The following is a 17,867-nucleotide window of genomic DNA, read 5'->3' on the forward strand; positions in this document are numbered from 1 at the left end:
AAGTTCTGTTTGATTTTAGAATTTAAATTGATTTACTATCTTTAAAGGGGCAGACATAATAGAGCCTTCCCCACCACATACTCTTCCCTCCCTCATCCCCACACAAGGGCACACCCCCACCCCCCAACACACAAGAAAACACACCCACCCACTCCAGGAAAGATGCACTGGGTTTGCTACCCTCTTTTCTTCATCCACACAAGAGAGCAGGCTCATTTTCTCAAAAAGTGTACACTCAGAAGCTGGTACTGTCTTTCTCTGCTAAACAGGTAAGGACACAGGATCAAACCACACGGAGTGGATGTTTTAGATGTTTTCTGCGAACTACAAGATGAGTTATTCCAGGGCTTGAAGAGGATCCATACCCTTAACAGTTTCTCAGGTTCCATTGAAGATGAGATTGGCAATTGGGATCCCATTATCAGCTGCCATACACTTACACAGAGTCAGTGTCTAAGACATAGATTGGAATTTCCTGGGCCCTGTTTCACAAACATTTTCAAACATATTCCACTGATTCATGAGACAGAGATCAACCACTGTCATACCGCACAGGATTTGAGGAGGTCAAAGGACTTTTCTTTATGGGACCTTCTTCAAAACAGTGCTTTCCCATATATTGCCATAAAATAAGGCTAGTCCTTAGATTATGTAGATTATACCCATTTTGATAGGACCATATGAACCTGAATTTGAATCAGGGTGGAAAAACATAGAAGATACAGTAGCAGCTATTAAGGCCCAGAAAGAACAGGTGGCCTTATATATTATTTCCTTGAAAGGCGGAGACAAGCCTGTACGAAAAAAAAAGAAATTTTCACTGTATGAAATAATTCTAAGTAAAACATTCTGACATATTTACATACGGATGAAATGTATTTTGAAATGCACTCATTCTCAGATGCTAGGCAAAATGATAAAACAAAAATATATTTCCCTCCTTAAGACTTGGTGCTTTTAATATACATAACAATTCTATTCAAAACAGTTTAAAAGTTTAACAGTAAAGCTAAATACAAATGTGTAACAGACAAATACCTTTTTTTGTACACTACTTTTTTTTTTTTTTTGAGACAGAGTCTCACTCTTGTTGCCCAGGCTAGAGTGCAGTGGCCACGATCTCTGCTCACTGCAAGCTCCGCCTCCTGGGTTCATGCCATTCTCCCGCCTCAGTATCCCGAGTAGCTGGGACTACAGGCACCCGCCACCACGCCCGGCTAATTTTTTTGTATTTTTAGTAGAGACGGGGTTTCACCGTGTTAGTCAGGATGGTCTCGATCTCCTGACCTCATGATCCGCCCGCCTTGGCCTCCCAAAGTGCTGGATTACAGGTGTGAGCCACCACTCCCAGCCTGTGCACTACTTTCAATCTATCAAGCACGGTATCTGCTAAGTGGAAGGCTGGTGCTAAAGAATGTGCAATGAATTTTTTTTTTTTTTTTTTTTTTTTTGAGACGGAGTCTGGCTCTGACACCCAGGCTGGAGTGATCTCAGCTCACTGCAACCTCCTCCTCCCGGGTTCAAGCCATTCTCCTGCCTCAGCCTCCCAAGTAGCTGGGACTACAGGTGTGCACCACCATGCCCAGCTCACTTTTGTATTTTTTAATAGAGACAGGGTTTCACCATGATGGCCAGGCTGGTCTCAAACTCCTGACCTCGTGATCTGCCCGCCTCGACCTCCTGAAGTATTGGGATTACAGGCGTGAGCCACTGCGCCCGGCCAAAGTATTTTAACATAGTTTAAAATCCTTAAATTCTACTTAAATGGCTGAAATGATATGGGCTCTTCTACAAAAGTTTCTAGTGTAAGCTGAAGTTCTACAACTATATGCTCTTTCAGAAGGCAGTCTGTATCAGAATGCAGATGTATCTGATCTCATGTAATGGTTGCAAAGGAAATAACTAAGCAAATCTAAATTCCACTCTAGAATTAGCTAAAGTTTTGATTAAAAGGAGGAGTTTATTTTGAATTTAATTAGTAAAGACAGTGAGAAACCTGATACGAGTTAACATGAACACATACACAGGGTTTGGTTGCAAGTAGGCCATGCTAACAATTCCACTGGAATCTGACTACTTTCTCCTGGCAGTATCTTATTCATGAAAACTGTAACAAGATGTCAATAAGACAACATATTAAAGAAAAAACAAACTCACTATCAGCAGGAACTCTTAGCAGAGGAGGCTTTAGACAGGTTGGCTAATACCTATGCTTCGATTTATAGTGAGCTGATAGTTACAAACAACTGAAAGTGACAAATTGGTTTAAAGGTATCCTCCTCCAACCTTTGACATTCCATGTTTCTGTGGAATGAGTATGATGAGCATTATGCTTACTCCTAGGCTGAACATTGAGTTTGATGTATAATGAACTGATAGCTGTTACGAACTTCTAAGGAAGATTTAAGTTACACCTGGGGGTTAGTTTTCTTAAAAACATCAAACATTGAGTTTGATGTGTAATGAACTGATAGCTGTTATGAACTTCTAAGGAAGATTTAAGTTACACCTGGGGGTTAGTTTTCTTAAAAACATGGTCTTTAATGCTACTTCATGATTAGCAACAATAACAAAGCTTTTAAGGACTTATACTGGCCACAGTCGTGACACTTTGAGCATCAAAAAGAACATAATGGATTGAAACCCATTAAAACTTTCAAAATTCACAAGACCACCATCACACCAGAAAAGGGAAATCTAAAAAAAACCCATTAATTTGTCACCATCTAATAAACCAGTTATTTACTTTGAAGTTCATAATTAAATGAAAATAATAAAGCATTCAACCTGCCCTGCTAGTAGAACTGTAGGTGGGTAAGGATGACCAATAGCTCAAGTAGAGAAGGGAAAGCTATAGTTCACATAGAACAATCAACTAATAAACACAGAAGAAATGAAAGAACTAGACAACCTACTCACAAACCTTAACAAAGTTAATGATTTAGCAAAGAATTACTACCCAATGTTAAAACTCCTGGTAAATGGCTAATAGGGGACTGGACATTCATTCAATGCCAAAGGAACACCACACAGATAGTCTGTAGTCACAAACGGGAAAATCTAACCGGAGGATCAGACTCATGCTGATCCACTCATCTAGCTTAGATCACTAGATTAGTTAATGTTAGATCAATTAGATATTACGTGTTTTCTGAAGTGATGCGATATGAAGCATGTATCTTATCTATGATATAATCTAGCACAAAATGCTTTAATTTGAATCTACAAAGGCTTTAGATATAACTTTCAGATTGCAGGTAGTAAAGGCAATATAAAAATAAGTTAAACAACACCATGAAAAAGCAACTAGGCAAATTCGCAAGACAGGATTCTACAGGACAGCTGCCCCAGTCTCTTTAACAAGTTAATGTCATAAAAAAGGAACTGTGCTAGATTAAAATAGATGTAAGGGACTTTAAAGGACACGACCAGTTGCAATGTAAGGTCATAGAATGAATATCAGTTTGCACAAACCAACTGCAAATTTGGGGACAATTGGGGAAATTTAAATATGGTCTAAGGCAAAAAAATGTGCTGGAATGAGAAAGTGGAGATTATTGATTAAAGAAAAATTGGTTATAAAACACTATAGATGTGGTCTTACTTTGGTTAAAAATGTAAATGTATATGCATGGAAAAAGATCTGGAAGGACAATAAGATGTTAACAGTGGTAATCTCTGGTAGAAATAGAACGTTTTATCTTCTTATTTTTGCTTGTCTGTTTTTTCAAAAATGTCCTCAATGCATTTATATTGCTTCTATAATAAATAAAAGGTTATTTTAAAACAAGAACTTCTAGAAAATTGCAGTTTCTTTCTTCTGTTAGATAACTAATTATAGACAGTCTATAGACCAACAAGTAGAAAAACAAAGAACCACTACTTATCTGGCGACAGCATATCCTATTCATAGGTTAAAAGTACTTAACTGAAATAAATTTTTCAGTGCTTAGCTTACAAAGATAATACTAAAATGTAGCAGAAATGCCTCTCCATAATAAATTCAGGCAACAGGCCAATTTATCTTTGAAATATTCAATTAAAAAAACACAAGTACGATACATCTTGCTAGGCGTCATTCACCCTCCAAATCAAGCCTCGACTACTAGTATTTACCCTCAGAAAAAAAAAATCTAGTGTCTAGTATCTAAAACGTGTAAATTATGAACTTCACGAGAGGCTTATAACCCCATCCTAGGGTGAGGTCCTCATCTATGCCTCAGGAGTGGCAGGAGTGGCATTGGGCTCCAAGTCCTCCTGCGGAGGGGGAGCCGAGGCTTCCTGTTCAGCAAGTGCCTCTCTACGTTGGCTGCCTAAAACCGCATCATGAATGCTGTGGAACAGCAGCTCCCATAGGGCAGGATTTTCAAAAAATCTATTCCGAGTGAGGTCATTCACAACTTGTGCTATTAAAAGAAGAAAAGAAAATTAGTCCACACTCTGGGTATCAGTCATCAACAAATAAAAAAAGGTAACACTTCCATATAGTGCTTTTTTTGTTGTTACTGCTTTTTTTTTTTTTTTTTTGAGACAGAGTCTTACTCTGTCACCCAGGCTGGAGTGCAGTGGCGTAATCTCAGCTCACTGCAACCTCCACCTCCTGGGTTCAAGCACATAGAGTTTAAATATTAAAATGCTATAGGAAAATTTTCACTCCAATTCCTGTCTCCACCCATCATACCCGCAATCCCAGGAAACTACTTTCTTGTGTGTTCTTCCAGGATTTCTCTATGTAAATATAAATAAATATGTATTGTTATTTCTCACTTTTCTTATCCCAAAAACAGCATATTTTATATATTTGGGGATAAGAAAAATGGGAAATACATACACACACACACACACACATAAATATAAACATATATAAATATATACATACATACACATATATATACACACACACACATATATATATAAAAAGCTGTTTTGGGGATTAAAAAAGTGGGAAATATATATATTAATGTTATAAATATAACATATATATATAATTCTGAACCCTTTTTGCTTAATTTTTTACCACTACATCATATCTGTTGTATAGATGTACCCAGTTTATTTAACTAGTCCTTTTTGTTTGGTACTTGAGTTTTTTCTTTTGTTTTATAACAATGCTGTGATGATCAACAACATACATGTTGAACATATGCAGCATATTGCTGGATTTTCTGTGTCGAAAGGTAAATGCACTTATAATTTTGAAAGCTAATATCAGTCTGCCCTCCATAGGGGCTGTTGCATTTTGTGCTACCATCAGTAAAGTCTGAGAAAGCCTGTTTTCCCACCATATGCCTATGGAGCATGTTGTCATTTAGTTTTGATTTTTGGTAATCTTACAGGCGAAAACTGGCACCTTTATGCAGATTTCATTTTCAAGCACTTTTTCTACTATTAATTTTTTTTTCTTTTAAATAAAGACGGGCTCTCACTATGTTGCTCAGGCTGGTCTTGAACTCCTAGGCTCAAGTGATCCTCCTACCTTGGCCTCCCAAAGTGTTGGGATTATAGGCATGACCACCACACCCAGCCTCAGGCACTGTTTTACTTTTTTTTTTTTCCTTTTTATGAGACAGCATCTTACTCGTCACCCAGGCTGGAGGGCAGTGACGTGATCTCGGCTCACTGCAACCTCCTCCTCCCAGGTTCAAGTGATTCTCCTGCCTCAGTCTTCCAAGTAGCTGGGACTAAAGGCATGTGCCACCAAGCCGGGCTAATATTTTGTATTTTTAGTAGAGACGGGGTTTCACCGTATTAGCCAGGATGGTCTCGATCTTCTGACCTCAGGTGATCCACCAGCCTCAGCCTCCCAAAGTGCTGGGATTACAGGTGTGAGCCACCATGCCTGGCTCCTTTTTAAAAAATTCTTTTTCTTTTTTTTTGGAAACAAGTTCTCATTCCTTTGCCCAGGCCGGAGTGTAGTGGTGTGATGTTGGCTCACTACAACTTCTGCCTCCCAGACTCGAGACACCCTCCCACATCAGCCTCCCGAGTAGCTGGGATTACAGGCATGCACCACCATGTCTGGCTAACTTTTGTATTTTTAGTAGATGGGGTTTCGCCATGTTGCCTAGGCTGGTCTTGAACTCCTAGTCTCAGGCAATCTACCTGCCTTGGCCTCCCATAGTGCTGGTATTACAGGTGTGAGCCACCACACCCGGCCTCAAGCACTGTTTTAACCAAAATATAATATAAAACAAAAATAGCAGGCAAAGCATTCCCAAACCATTGGACAGACAAACAAGCAACTTGAATGATTATATGTAACTGTTTATGGCAGCCACTAGATAATTGTTACTGTAGTAATGTATATATTATAATTACTATATTTATAGCAGCCATTAATACTATAATAAATGACGGCTTCTTGGCTCCTTTTATCCAACTCCAGTTCAGGAGGTTGTCACAAGTAACTTGTAATATGAATGCCTCCATGTGACTAGTTTCAAAGCTGGCTTTAGAGTGATTTTTCAGAGGAATAATTTTCATTTTTATAAAATAATTAAAATTCAGGACATTTCCAAGTGCAATTGTTTAAATAAGAGAAACAAAACTGAAATTTTAAGCTTCACCCCATCTTAGAGGTATACTCACCACTGCATCCTGCTAAGTATACATATATACCAACGTCTCCATATTCTTTTACAATCTGTAATAATGTTGAAATAAAGTTTAGTTTCTCTTTACTCTGGGTGCCAGATGAAAGTCTCTTTTTACCATTGTTTTTCAGTGATAGAAGACACTCTAATTCATTCACTTGAGCTACTTTGCTTCAATAATGATGTATTTTGAGCTAATCAATTAAAAATAATTTTGTATTTCTTTTGCTTTTTATGTGGGCAGTGATAATAAGGGGTAGCAAAAATACTGTTAAATTTTACTTAAGTATAATAAAACTATTATATTAACTTTAAAATATTATAATTTTAAAATTATAAACAATTTTTTTTAAGAGACAGCATCCCACTATTTTACTCATGCTGGTCTTGAACTCTTGAGCTCAGCATTCCTCCTGCTTCAGCCTCCCGAGTAGCCCAGCATATTACAGCAATGTTTTCTAAAACGAATCTTCTTGTAGCAATAGATATTAAAATATTTATAGATGATGTTATGACTGGGATGTGTTTCAAAATGAAAGAAGAGAAAGTGGATGTCAGCTATAAAGGAAACCAGATTGACCGTAAGTTGATAATTGTTGAAGCTGAGTGATAGTTCATGGGGGTTCAATATACTAAAATCTTTACTTCTACATATTTTTGAAATTTTCCATAATCAAAAGGTGATAAACGGCAACAGAAGAGAATTTTAAGAGTTGAGAAGAAAGCCTAGTCCACCTCCCTGATTTTGCTGACAGTATGACATTGGACATAGAGGTGTTAAATGACTCGTTCAAAAGGATGCTTACCCCTGCCAGAGTTTTCACTCCAACAGAATCAATAAAATTGACTTGAGTGAAATCCAAAATGACAGTGTGGATGTTATCCCCTGGGGGCATAAATCTTTGCATTTCTTCAGGAAATGTGCTTTTGATCACTATTGGGGGATATTTTACTTCACCATCCTCTTCCTCCGGCTTGGTAGCATCTTCTCCATCTACTTCTGCATCCTGTGTCAAAAATTAAACCAAATCAGAATTCTATGAACAACTCACATTTCCGGTTGTGAGAAAGATTTATAATGGAAAATCCACCCTTGTATTCTTAAGCTACTGACTCTACCGGACCCCTTGTAAAATATTTGTCATATTCCAGCCTTGTAACTGAACAAAAAAAGGATGTATGTATAACTTTCCATTTTAACTCAATTTATTTTTCTTTTTCCTTCTCCTTTTTTTTTTCTTGTCCAACAAAATCCACTCTCCTCAGTTATCTATCCATTTGCCGCTAACTTCTAAAATAGTTCCATTAACTTTAGTACCACGGGTCACACATTAGCATGCCTGAACAGCAAAAGCCAGCCTTTGAGCTTTTTAAACTATCAGCTGAATCAATCTACGATAAAGTGCTAATGGTAAAATCTGTTAAGGTACTGCCTAATTTTTATTTTTTAAAATGATGTTTTCCTTACTTTTTTCAGAAACATCCTCATAACTGACCTTATCAGGTGCCTATAAAATATAGAGGATACTTGGGTGGTTTCTAAATCTTCCTCTTTTAGTAACTTCGTACTGTGTTTAAACTTGAGTCCTGAGTAAAGACGGAGGGCACTGAAGAACAAGACAGAAGGGAACATTTCAATGAAAAGACCACTCACCGCTTTGACAACAGTCGCGTTGGCCATATTTGCATTTCCGACTTCCTTAGCATACTTCCGCATGGCCTTTCTCCTTGCTCCCATGATGACTGCTGGGTTCACTCCAGTCTTTACAGAAGAGCAACATAAGCAAAATCACTTCATGGTGCTCTGAGACCCACCCCAATGCCACTCCCTTTCGTATCTCCCCATTTAACTGCTTTCTGTGTCAGGTTATCACCCCAGCCCTTGCACTGCTTTTCCCTCAGAGGCATTAGTAGCCTTTCTTATTCTCAATCTTTATTCAAGACAACCAGAAGCTAAAGTATTAAAGATAATTTTTAGAGCAGTCTTTATCAGGCTCAGATCTGTCAGGCTGTTAGATTTAAGAGACTCTGTGGGTTGATAGGGAGGTTTTCCTATATACTGGGTGGTGTAGGGTTGAGTTCTAAACATGACCATAGGAATCTATATGATCCCAAGAGTAAGAAACCTAAAATTATTTTCTCACTTTTTCTTAAATTTTTTTGAAAAGTTTTATATATATATATAATATACACATACATATATATATATATGATAAGAGAGAATGAACAATGGTGATGGCTGCACAATGTTTATGTACTTAATGCCACCACCCACTGGACTGTATATTTTGAAAATGTTTAAAATAGTGTATTTTATGTTATGTATCTTTTACTACAATAAAAGAGAGAAACAAAGCAAAAATGAAATAGTACATACAAGGGTATTCTAATGATCCTTATATCCCTGTCAACCCACAAATTCCATCCTCAGAAATAATCAATTTCTCAAGACTCACCTTTCGTTTTAATGCATTGCTATACAAGTCACTATTTGCATAGTAAATTGGTGCATTTATTTGAAATATTTTTATTCCAGGAATTTCTTTCACCTGAAGAGTAAAATATTGCTGAATTTAACACATGGAAATATTTCAGAATGAAAACTGCATAGCCTCCCTACTCTAAATAGAAAATGAATGCAGAAGTTGCTAAGGTCTACTTTTCAGGGCTTAGCTAAAACAGTGTCACTCTAGCACACACACACACACACACACAAAGATAAAAAAAGAAAAAAAAAGTCACTCTTATCTACTCATGCTCTGAACAGAACTGACAGAGACCTTTTAACATGCACATCTTTCCATTTGTTTTAAAAGTCAGTCTTTGTTTTACTTTTACCATTAAAGACAAAGAAGAAACTGAAAAATACTCAAAAACAGAAAAGAAAATGGACAGGAGATGGAAGGCTGCTGCCCAGACTGTGAGAGGCAGGCAAATAAAATGAACAGAGGTTTACACTGGTTTGATTCACAGATGCAGGAAGGATCCTAAATGGACACAAGTGAAACTGAGTGAATATTTTATCAAGAACCCTCATGGAACTCTGGGAGGCAGGCTGGAAACAAGTAATCCTGCATATAATTCTTTGGATCGAGGAAAAAAATAGCAATTCTAACACCTTTACCTTAGAGTGATTTTTGTTTCCTCATTTTTTAATACCTTAGAGTGAGTCTGAGAATTTCTTCCCAAGTGTAAGACAAGACAGACAGACAAAACTAGTTTTAAAAGATTTTGTAAAAATCTTTGAGATTCCACAGAAGAAAAGAACATTCAAAATCAAGGAAATCTGAAGCCATAATTTTAACCATTAAAATGAAGTGGGAGAATTCCACAGCCCCACCATCTACATTTTACATGGTTAAAATTATTTTACCATTGGTTTACATTCATCAGAAAAAAACCATGCATACACAAACCATCCTTTCAGTTTCAATACCGTATAAATATATACTTTAATTTCCACAATATATACTTATTCCCATTAAAAAATGAGGAAAAATAAATATTGGAAATTGAGTAGTTAATGCATAGTATAAATTATAAAATTGAATCCATACAGTAGATCAAAGCTCAGACTTTTAACTTTGACCACTATGTCTCCCACCTTATCCCTACTTTTTGTCCTGGGTAAAAACAGTACTTAGCCAAGCACATCACATGCTTACAACCTTTTTAAATGATAGAAAAAGGTCCTACCTCCTCATATGCTTCTATATCAATATACACATCAGTTTCAGGAAGCTGTCCAAGGACTTTGTAGCTCGGACTGAAGACAGAGAGTGTTAAATACCATTGTGTTGAGGTACAGCGTGTGATTTCAACAGGAGGTTGTGTATGTTTATGTCAGGTTGGGGTTTGCTAGTGCATTTGGAAATGCTTGATCCTTACATATTACGTCCCCAGTGCCATTCCAAGCCTAACACACCCCACACACCTCACACCACATGCACATCACATGCCACACACACACATACCACACATGATACGCGCACACCATGTACATCTCATACTACACATACACATCCCAATACCTACCTCACTCACCACACACATACACAATACACACACTTACAATGCATACATACCACACACACACATACACACAATAAACGCACACACATACAGAATACACAATTACATGATATACCACACATATACATACACACATGCATACATACCACATGTATAATACACAATACCCCCCACATGCATATACACACATACAATGTACACACACCATACATACTTCATATCACACACAATATACACACAATATACTATACATATACACGTCATACACACCATATATATACTACACAAAGCACACACCCCACATGCATACACACCATGCACATACATACCACACATGTGCAATACACACATACCACATACACCTCATACCACACACATGTTCCCACACACATACACAATACACAATGTATACACACCCCACATACCATACATACACAATACACACATCTATACATAATGTATATACACTACACACATACATACACACAATGCATACACACACCACACACATGCACAATACAAATACTTACACATAATGCATACACACCACAAAAAGACACACAATACACACACACCACACATACACAATATACACAATCACACCATATACCATGCATACACATCCACACATGCATACAAAACACACATATACTACATGGCACACACAATACCATACACAATACACACATACTATATACCTCACACCACACACACCCCTACATACATACATACACACATGCATACATACCACACATGCAATATATAATACGCACACCACACACATACATGCGTACACACCACACACATGCACACACTACACAGACAATACACATACATGCACACACATGCATACATACCCCCACTACATGCCACACACAATACCATACACAATACACACACCACATACCCCTCATACCACGCACACACACACCCACATACATACACACATACACACCTGCATATACAACCTTCATCCCACATACATACACATACACACCTGCATATACAACCTTCATGCGAGACACAATACACACCACACACATGCATACACACACACAATACACATACATACACATCACGCACTTATACACGTATCACATACACCTCACATATAACATCACACACACACACACATCATGTATACCTCACACCACATACACAATGCATATCACATACCCTATACCTCCCCTCCCTGCAACACCATACCACAAATATGATCTGGTCAGGACAAAAGACTCAGGCATTTAGAGGTGGAGGCAACACTGAATTTCGCAGAGTTCAAGTTATGCCAGGGATACATGTAACACAAGTTCTCCCCATGCCACTCAGTGGACAGAACTGTCCTTCTGCTCTAACTCTAAAGTAGGAGAGGGAATTTTTGTTTGTTATTAGCAAGAATCACTGACTCACGGTAGGGGAGTAGTCAATTGAGGGCATGGGGAGAAAATGAAAATCTCATATTAGCATAGAAGTTTTCTTAATTTAGTCTGAATGGATTTTAAACATTATTTTTTGAGAGTCCTAATTCCTTTATTTTATTTTATTTTTTTTTGAGGCAGAGTCTTATTCTGTTGCCCAGACTAGAGTGCAGTGGTGCAATCTTGGCTCACTGCAACCTCCATCTCCTGGGTTCAAGCAATTCTCCTGACTCAGCCTACCAAGCAGCTGGGATTACAGGTGTGTGCCACCATGCCCAGCTAATTTTTGTATTTTTAATAGAGACGGGGTTTCATCATGTTGGCCAGGCTGGTCTCGAACTCCTGACCTCAAGTCATCTACCGACCTCGGCCTCCCAAAGTGTCAGGATTACAGACTGGCATAAGCCACTGTGCCCACCCCTAATTCCTAACTCTTTGTAGGGCCATCTGGCTCAAATTAGATACTGTAATAATGACAGATACGTCTTGAACACCTGTTATTATATCCTTTGAACAATGCTACTGGGCACTATTAATAATTAATATTATAATAATAGTTAATATTATTAACAATCCTGCCATCATGTAAATGAGCAACTGAGGCTCAGTGGGGTTAGGTGAGTTGTTCAAGGTGAGAAAGCTTGGCAGAGCCAGAATATGGCTCAAGGTCTTTGATTTGACATTCCACAGTTTTGCTACTATGTCCTGGTGCTTCTTAGCATGAATGTCAAAGTACTTTGTAAATCAGAATATACCACACAAGTGTTAGCTGTTTTGCTGTATAGATTCCCTCCATAAGCATTCAGAGAACACAAATGATATGCCTGGCACTAGACTCCAGGAACATCACTTTTACAGACAAGACGCTCACAGTCTAGTGGTATCTGTGGACAAATATGGTTCTGAGGACTGATACTGTAGATAAGGAGCCAAGGGTCTCAGCTGAGTTTGCGATTATGAGAAAAGCTCTAAGAGACTCAAAGTGCTGTTCATGTGTTGCAATCCAGTGCCGCAGGGGAGGCAGAGCAGGGGATGGACGCATGGATCACAAGTACACAACTAGCTGAGATGGACACATGCAAAGTGCTGGGGAAGGATCAGAGCGTTGCTGTGGGTACACAGGGGAAGTTGAGGTCCCTGACTGGGCCTCAAAGGATGAGGATTTCAAATGTAGAAGATGAACAGGCTTTCCTGATGATCTGCAGTGCCCTGGCACACCATTTCTGCAATACCATTGCTCCCAGTGAAGGCCAAGTCCTCACTACTTCCCTAATGACACCAAGAGCAAGAAAGTCTCTTTTAATGAAATCCCATGGCATTTTATTTGGCATTTCTTATGCTTATCACACTGTACTTTGCTTACAACTGTTGAGGCACTTATAACTGTGTATTCTAAGTCTTTAAAAATTTCCTTTTGTTTTATTATTTGCTTATTTCTTTTTTAGAGATGGGATCTTGTTCTGTGGCCCACACTGGAATGCAGTGGCCTGATCATGGCTCACTGTAGCATTGAACTCCTAGGCTCCAGTGATCCTTGTGCCTCAGCCTCCTGAGTAGCTGGGACTATAGGTGTGCACCACTACACCTTGCAAATTAAAAAAAAAATTTTGTAGGTTGGGTGCAAAGTCTGACACCTGTAATCCCAGCACTTTGGGAGGCTGAGGTGGGAGGAACACTTGAACCCAGGAGTTCAAGACCAGCCTGAGCATGATGGTGAGACCCCATCTCTAGAAAAAATTTAAAAATTAGCCAGGTGTGATGGTGTGTGCCCATCATGGGAGGCTGAGATGGGAGGATCCCTTGAGCCCAGGAATTCAAGGTGGCAGTGAGCTGTGACCGTGCGACTGCACTGCAGCCCATGTGGCAAAGTAAAACTCTGTCTCTAAAAATAATAACATAAAAAATTATTTTTTTTTGGTAGAGGCAGGGTCTCATTATGTTGTCCAGGCAGGTCTCAAACTCCTGGCCTCAAGCAATCCTCCTGCCTTGGCCTCCCAAATTGCTGGGATTAGGGGCATGAGATGAGCCACTGTGTTTGGCCTATATTCTAATTTTTTTGAAGATGGATTATAAAATGTTGATTGAGGCCAGGAGCGGTGGCTCATGCCTGTAATTCCAGCACTTTGGGAGGCTGAGGCAGGTGGATCACGAGGTCAGGAGTTCAAGACCAGCCTGGCCAAGATGGCGGAACCCCGTCTCTACAAAAATTACAAAAAATTAGCTGGGCATGGTGGCAGGTGCCTGTAATCCCAGCTACTCAAGAGGATGAGGCAGAGGCAGAGGCAGAGAACTGCTTGAACTCGGGAGGTGGAGGTTACAGTGAGCTGAGATCACACCACTGCACTCCAGCCTGGGTGAAAGAGCATGATTTTGTCTTAAAAAAAAAAAAATGCTGATTGAGTCAGCTTCTGGATTTGTAAAAACTCACATCTGAGTCATTGCCTCACTACGTACTGTGATCTTGGGCAAGTTACCCAATCATTTGACACTTCAGCATCCACATCTGTGAAACAGGGTTGCTGATTGTCATTGGGTTATAAGATTATATGAAATGACATAAAGCATTGATCTTTGCACAGAGCCAGGCACATAAGTAATTATAATAATTTGTGCCATCCTTACTTCATTGTCCTTTTTAACACCATCATCATGATAACATGTTTGTCATCCTTAGGACAATGCAACCTTTGAGGGGAAGGACCATGTCTTATATACTGCACTGTCCCTAGAGTCTAGCATCTCCCTGGGAATATAATAGGCCTCAACAAGTATCTATTTAGTGAAATTATAATTTTTTAAATTGTATAATGCTAACCAAATTGTAAGCTTTGGGGGGCAGAAGCTGAACCTCTGTCACATTTATAACACTTGCAAGTGCCTGAGTTCAGGAAATATCTGCAGAATGATGTGATTTGTCTCTCTTTTTATTGTTGTTGTTGTTGTTGTTGTTGAGGCAGACTCTCGCTCTGTCGCCCAGGCTGGAGTGCAGTGGCACAATCTCGGCTCACTGCAAGCTCCGCCTCCTGGGTTCACGCCATTCTCCCGCCTCAGCCTCTCCAGTACACCTGCCACCGCAACCTCTGCCCCCCAGGCTCAAGTGATCCTTCCACCTCAGCCCTCCAAGTAGCTGGGACCACAGTGTGCACCACCATGCCCAGTTAATATTTTGTACTTTTGGTATGGATGGGGTTTTACCAGGTTGCCCAAATTGGAGTTTTTTATTTTTTTTTGAGATGGGCTCTTACTCTTTCATCCAGGCTGGAGTGTAGTGGTGTGATCTTGGCTCACTGCAACCTCAGTCTCTCAGGTTTAAGCGATTCTCCTGCCTCAGCCTCCTCAATAGCTGGGATTACAGGTGTGTGCCAACACACCCAGATATTTTTTTTTTTTGTATTTTTAGTAGAGACGGGGTTTTACCATGTTGGCCAGGCTGGTTTTGAACACCTGACTTCAAATGATCCACCTGCCTCAGTCTCCCAAAGTGCTTGGATTACAGGTGTGAGCCAGTGTGCCCAGCCCAAACTGCAGCGCCGGCCACCATGCCTGGCTGACTTTTGTAATTTTAGTAGAGATTAGGGTTTGCCATGTTGCCTAAGTTGGTCTCGAACTCCTGACCTCAATTGATCTGCCTGCCTCAGCCTCCCAAAGTCCTGGGATTACAGGAGTGAGACACCACACTTGGCCAAAAGTTACAGATATTTTAAAACCATAACATTCACCAAAGTTCTGAGATAAAGAACTCTCATATATACTAATAATGTTCTTTATAAAAATGGGAAACACTTCTTTTAGATAAATATGGGCAACAGTATTGGAACTTGTTATTAAAAGTAGTTAAATTGTTATTAAAAGTAGTTAAACTTGTTATTAAAAGTAGTTAAATTAAAAGTAGTTAAATTATTAAAAGTAGTTTAGAATCCCACATATTCTTAACATTTTTCTGTTATGTCATTTGTGAAGATGAAAGAGCTCATTTCCCACCCTTGAGGGTGGGGAGCATCCTGACATCCTGCAGATAAGGGGTCAACATCCTCATAAAGTGCCCTTTCAACACACCACATTCACAACTTGAAGATTTCATGTGATTTGTAACCACAGGCAAAACACACTAGCTTCATTTTCAGTTCCCTGTGTGAAAGCAGGAAGGGCACTGGCATTGGGAGAGTGTGTGGCACTTCTCAGGCACTGTGCTGGCTGTTTGTAGGTCTTGTCATTTAAACCTTATTGTAACTATATGAGGTAGAAAGTATTAGTCCCATTTTACAGATGCAGAAACAGGCTCTGAGAGGTTTACAAAATCATAGAGCTTACAGAGGTGCTGCCAGGACCTGACTAAAGTCCAGGCTATTTCTATTTTATTTTTAAACTTTTTTTGAGATGGAGTTTTGCTCTTGTTGCCCAGGATGGAGTGCAATGGCACGAACTTGACTCACTGCAACCTCTGCCTTCCGGATTCAAGAGATTCTCCTGCCTCAGCCTCCCGAGTAGCTGAGATTACAGGTGTACGCCACCACACCCAGCTAATTTTTTGTATTTTTAGTAGAGACGGGGTTTCACCATGTTGGCCAGGCTGGTCTCGAACTGCTGGCCTCATGATCCGCTCACCTTAGCCTCCCAAAGTGCTGGGATTCCAGGCAAAAGCCACTGCACCTGGCCAGTCCAGGCTATTTCTATGACAATGTTTCCTTTTCATCTTTATGGTGATTTATCATAAAAAGTTTTTGATTTTGTTTTTGTTTTTGTTTTTTGGTAGAGACAGAGTTTTGCTATGTTGGCCAGGCTGGTCCTGGCCTCAAGTGATCCTCCCACCTCAGCCTTCCAAAGTGCTGGAATTGGGATTACAGGTGTGAGACACCACGCCCAGCCCATAAATATATGTATATATATTTTTTGAGATGGAGTCTTGCTATGTTGCCCAGGCTGGAGTGCAGTGTCTCAATCTTGGCTCACTGCCACCTCCACCTCCTGGGTTCAAGCAATTCTCCTGCCTCAATCTCCCAAGTAGCTGGTATTTCAGGTGCACACCACCACACCCGGCTAATTTTTTTTGTATTTTTAGTGGAGACGGGGGTTTTACCATGTTGGTCAGGCTGGTTTCAAATTTCTGACCTCAAGTGTTCTGCCTGCCTTGGCTTCCGAAAGTGCTGGGATTACAGGCGTGAGCCACTGTGCCCAACCATATTTCTTCAAAAGTTATTTTATACTTTGCCTAGTGGGCTCAGCTTCCTACTAGGGAGAAGAGGTAACAGGGGATAGTAGTTCAGGATGGAGGAAAGGACAATGGAAGGACTGCATATGATAACTTGGTGTCAGAGTTTGCTTCATGTCATTGAGACCTATGTCAGTACCTGGTGCCAAAACAAACTGCAAGAGGGTAAATAAACCTGCAAAGCACTAGACTGGGAATGGCAGAAACAATGATGGAAATTAGGCTCTTTTAACATAACCATTGATGGGAGCATAAATTGTGACACAGTAGAGCATTTGGCAAAATTATATGGAATTTTTTCATTGGCATTTTGTTCATTTAGTCAACAGGCTACATGAGTGTTACAGCTCCCTCTCACACTAACTAGAAATCATCAAAGGGCTCCACTTTTACCAACTTAAACTTTGGTCTACACTTAAAGTCAACATTGTAATCTCTGCCGGGATATTCACATCCATTCAAATCTGGGCACTCACCTCTGTGTTCTGTAAATCACAGTCAGCAGAGCAATGATCACAGCGGTGATCAAACCATAGTCCAATCCCAGGAACAAGGAGGACACAAAAGTGGTAAGCCAGATGGTCTAAGCAAAAGACAGAAAGCTCGATGAAGAAC

At 39.6% G+C, this 17,867-nt stretch overlaps 1 protein-coding gene across 3 annotated transcripts in view; it reads right to left on the reverse strand.

Annotated features, from left to right (window-relative positions):
- Window positions 1–17,867, reverse strand: part of SLC26A5 (solute carrier family 26 member 5) — an 85,660-nt gene that overhangs the window by 15,713 nt on the left and 52,080 nt on the right. For 2 of the 3 annotated variants that reach the window (XM_023192555.3, XM_023192554.3), the window contains 7 exons: window positions 17,729–17,835; window positions 10,290–10,359; window positions 9,050–9,142; window positions 8,248–8,355; window positions 7,400–7,600; window positions 6,589–6,643; window positions 4,020–4,406 (listed from right to left, as the gene is read on the reverse strand). In XM_023192555.3, the coding sequence (XP_023048323.2) occupies window positions 4,213–4,406; window positions 6,589–6,643; window positions 7,400–7,600; window positions 8,248–8,355; window positions 9,050–9,142; window positions 10,290–10,359; window positions 17,729–17,835 (828 nt within the window). In that variant the 3' untranslated portion in view covers window positions 4,020–4,212. Of the gene's footprint in view, window positions 1–4,019; window positions 4,407–6,588; window positions 6,644–7,399; window positions 7,601–8,247; window positions 8,356–9,049; window positions 9,143–10,289; window positions 10,360–17,728; window positions 17,836–17,867 lie in introns of those variants that run through there. The other variant, XR_002726471.3, reaches the window with a different exon arrangement.

This window comes from Piliocolobus tephrosceles, chromosome 8 (genome assembly GCF_002776525.5).
Source record: "Piliocolobus tephrosceles isolate RC106 chromosome 8, ASM277652v3, whole genome shotgun sequence".
NCBI classification, from domain to species: domain Eukaryota; kingdom Metazoa; phylum Chordata; class Mammalia; order Primates; family Cercopithecidae; genus Piliocolobus; species Piliocolobus tephrosceles.